The sequence below is a fragment of the Musa acuminata genome, chromosome BXJ1-10 (assembly GCF_036884655.1).
Source record: "Musa acuminata AAA Group cultivar baxijiao chromosome BXJ1-10, Cavendish_Baxijiao_AAA, whole genome shotgun sequence".
Lineage (NCBI taxonomy): Eukaryota > Viridiplantae > Streptophyta > Magnoliopsida > Zingiberales > Musaceae > Musa > Musa acuminata.
In genome coordinates this window covers 9,421,130-9,424,087 of record NC_088336.1, presented here as the reverse complement: position 1 = coordinate 9,424,087, position 2,958 = coordinate 9,421,130, and the positions used below count along the sequence as shown (strand labels likewise).

The 2,958-nt window shown below is 41.2% G+C and overlaps 1 protein-coding gene across 1 annotated transcript; it reads left to right on the top strand.

The window, feature by feature from the left end:
* The first annotated feature begins 925 nt into the window (after window positions 1-925).
* LOC104000088 (uncharacterized) lies at window positions 926-2,730 on the top strand. Its single transcript, XM_009422033.3, has 4 exons — window positions 926-1,225; window positions 1,885-1,955; window positions 2,043-2,271; window positions 2,358-2,730. The coding sequence occupies exons 1-4, from the start codon at window positions 1,097-1,099 to the stop codon at window positions 2,541-2,543; spliced, it is 615 nt and encodes a 204-aa protein (XP_009420308.2). The 5' UTR covers window positions 926-1,096; the 3' UTR covers window positions 2,544-2,730.
* The last annotated feature ends 228 nt before the right edge of the window (window positions 2,731-2,958 follow it).

Here is a 2,958-nt window from a genome sequence, read left to right as displayed (position 1 = left end):
ATCGGACTTGGGAACTGGAAGCATTCAGCACAGGAATGTGACGCTGATTCCTTCAAGGAAGGAGAAAACAAGAGTGCTGGTTGATTTAGACATTTATGTGTTTACCCCAGTGATGAAGAATTTCAAATTATCCCCTGGAGGTGTTTTGAAGGAAGTTTCAGAGACGGGAAGGGGGTAAGACTTTTCATCATTCCATGTCAAGAGGGAAGAAAATAAAAGTTTCAGACTGGGACAGTTTCTTTTGTGGTCACACAAGGAAAGTGATGGGGGTGCCTCGAAAGAAATAACTGAGAGAGGAGGGGGCAGTCGAGTAAACTAGGCAACCAACAACAACTATAAAAGAGTTTTGTCCCATCCACACCCATTACCATTGCCCCCCCACCACCATCTGATCTGCACAAGGTACTAAGGCAACAGGTGCGGCATCAGAGCGAAGCAGCAGCCACAAGCTAGTCTCCTCTCATCCCAACCAACATCAAAGGGAGCAGAGAACAGAGATCATGCCCTCCAATCTCTCTCCATCCATCTCCTCCCAGATGGCCCAGCTTGTCATAAAATTTATACGATGAAAACAAGAGGCGGAGGTGTGGAGAGAGAGAAACAGGGAAGGATGAGGATGGAAGGAAAGAGGAAAAGAGAAAGAAAGAAGGATAGGTGCCTTCAGAGGAGGGTGTCTTCCAAACCCCCCCCCTTCTCCCTCTCTAGACACAGAACATGCCACAAATGCCCCTCTGCAACCCCAAAAAAAATCTCCGACTCCATCAAAGAAAAACAACTCCTGACCTCCTCTTCAGTTCTCAAATTTCTCAAATGATTTGGGGCTCTTTGGGTTTTGTCCTGGTCAGACACGCAAGGAGAGAGAGAGAGAGAGAGAGAGAGAGAGAGAGGAAACAAGGGGAGGAGGCTCCCGCCCCGCCCCCCCACCCCCTTCTCTCTCTCTCTCCACCAGCTTTATTTCTCCATTGCCTCCTTTCTCTCTCGGTCTGTCCATCTGTTATGTCCATGACCTCCTCTTTTTGAATATATTTGTTTCGCATCTGGGCTCTGCCTTCTCTCCCCCTTGTATTCCTCTTTTCCCTCTGAGGTGGAGATCTGGATGGCGAAGAAGGTGAGGAAGGTTCCCATGCAGCCTTCCCCATCCAATGCTTATCACCAGGTTCGGGAAGATGCCAGGGCAAGGTTGAGATATCAGTACCTGCTGCAAGATTATGATGATCTGCTGAAGGTGAGAATGTTTCTTTCATGTATTCTTTTTCTTCTTTTTTGGCTATAATTCTTGGATTTGTGGAGCAGTAGATCCGTATGTATTCTTTTTTTCTGGGGTTTACCTTGATCTTAGGATCTAAAGGATTCTTGGTGCTATTTCTGAATCTTCACTTTTCTTATTTTTCTTGGTTGTGTGGATCTCAGCTTCATATTTTCCCCATGTTGATGTTTTTTTTCCCTATTTTTTTGCTTGATACTGACATCCAAGACTCCATTTTCTCAAATGGGTTCTCCAAAACTTTACAGATTCGTTTTCTAGGCAATGATCTTTCTGGTTTTTCTTGTTTTTGCCACTGTTGATCAGTTAGATTGAAAACCCACCATTTATTGTATAAATGATGACATATATATTGATATGTGAAACTAAATTAATAGTTCAATTTGCCAAAGGCTTTGCCTTATTTTTGCTGGCTTTCTGTGTGTGTCTGATCTTTCATGGGATTTTTATTTTTTTAGATTCAGGGAAATTAGTTTTGAGGAAGAAACTAAAAAAACTACAATGTTTTCTTCTGAGATAAAAGCTCTAGAGATATAAAATATTAGAATTAGGTCAAAATTTTCAATTACATATTTAACCAAAAAATTATAAAGGTTATGAACTTTACATTTTTTTTCCAGGAAACTGAAGAAAAGAAGAAGAATCTACAAAAGGCAAAACAAAAGAAGCTGAGACTCTTGGCTGAAGTCAAGTATTACTCTTTCCTGTCTTTGGCAGTCCTCTGTTCAGTTTCACAATCTCCTAAGATTACATTCAACAGATTCAATTTTCTTTTCAGATTCCTGCTAGGAAGATACCAGTCCTTGTTGGAAAATCCATCTCAGACCACCTTTCATAGACTCAAGAAGCAGCTTCATAAAACTTCATCGCCTATCGCTGGCATTGTTAAACCAGCAAGGCTGCATGTTCCAAACGAAGTTTCCTTCAAGGGGAAGAATCACAGTGCAGTCGAAGCTGCAAAACCTAGCACTTCTACAATGCTAGATCTGAATCAAATTTCTTTGCCGGTACCTTCACGATCCCATCATTCGCTGTATTCTGTGCATGAATTCGTCGGAAACCGATTGCTAATGTTGCTCTAGTATGCTTGTAGAGTGGCGAAGATGTGGACTTTCAGTCACATATGGAGTCCCTGAAACCTGAGATGTCGGAGAGGCACTCAATGGATGGAGGGCCAAACAATCGAAAGTTTGCAGTCTGTAGAGATGAAGGGAACAGCTCAAACAGGGCAAGTAAAAGGAAAATAACATGGCAGGACCAAGTAGCTCTGAAGGTTTAGAATTCGACTCTTTTGTGCCAGTGGTGAGAAACAATGTTCATCCTTTTAACCTCATTAGCTTACTCTTTCTTTTTTTAACTGCATTTGATCTCTACAGAAACAGTTCAAATGTTAGATGTTAAAATCCATGTTATATGTGACGCATGATGTGGTTAATGGGAGGAAGTGAAACCTTTTACTCCAGAAATATGCTGTATGATTTGATTTATTTAATGTTCATAATGGGTTTTGCCAAACTTAAGTGAACTGTGGAGCAGGAGCCTGCACTAAACTTACTCTTGCTGGATTAAATTACAGTTGGATTAAACATGGATTAGTTTCATTTGTCTGTCATTGTGTTTTTGTTGGATAAACAGTTGGATGATAAATATCGTGATTGATTTCTTTTATCTCTGCCTGCTGTTAAATACTTGAC

What these genes read in the sequence shown, in the direction of transcription:
- LOC104000088 (XM_009422033.3), top strand. Translation starts at nt 1,097, where the DNA reads ATGGCGAAGAAGGTGAGGAAGGTTCCCATGCAGCCTTCCCCATCCAAT. An exon ending in AGACTCTTGGCTGAAGTCAA is followed by an intron (nt 1,956 to 2,042) that starts GTATTACTCTTT and finishes TTTTCTTTTCAG; the next exon opens with ATTCCTGCTAGGAAGATACC. An exon ending in TGAATCAAATTTCTTTGCCG is followed by an intron (nt 2,272 to 2,357) that starts GTACCTTCACGA and finishes GTATGCTTGTAG; the next exon opens with AGTGGCGAAGATGTGGACTT.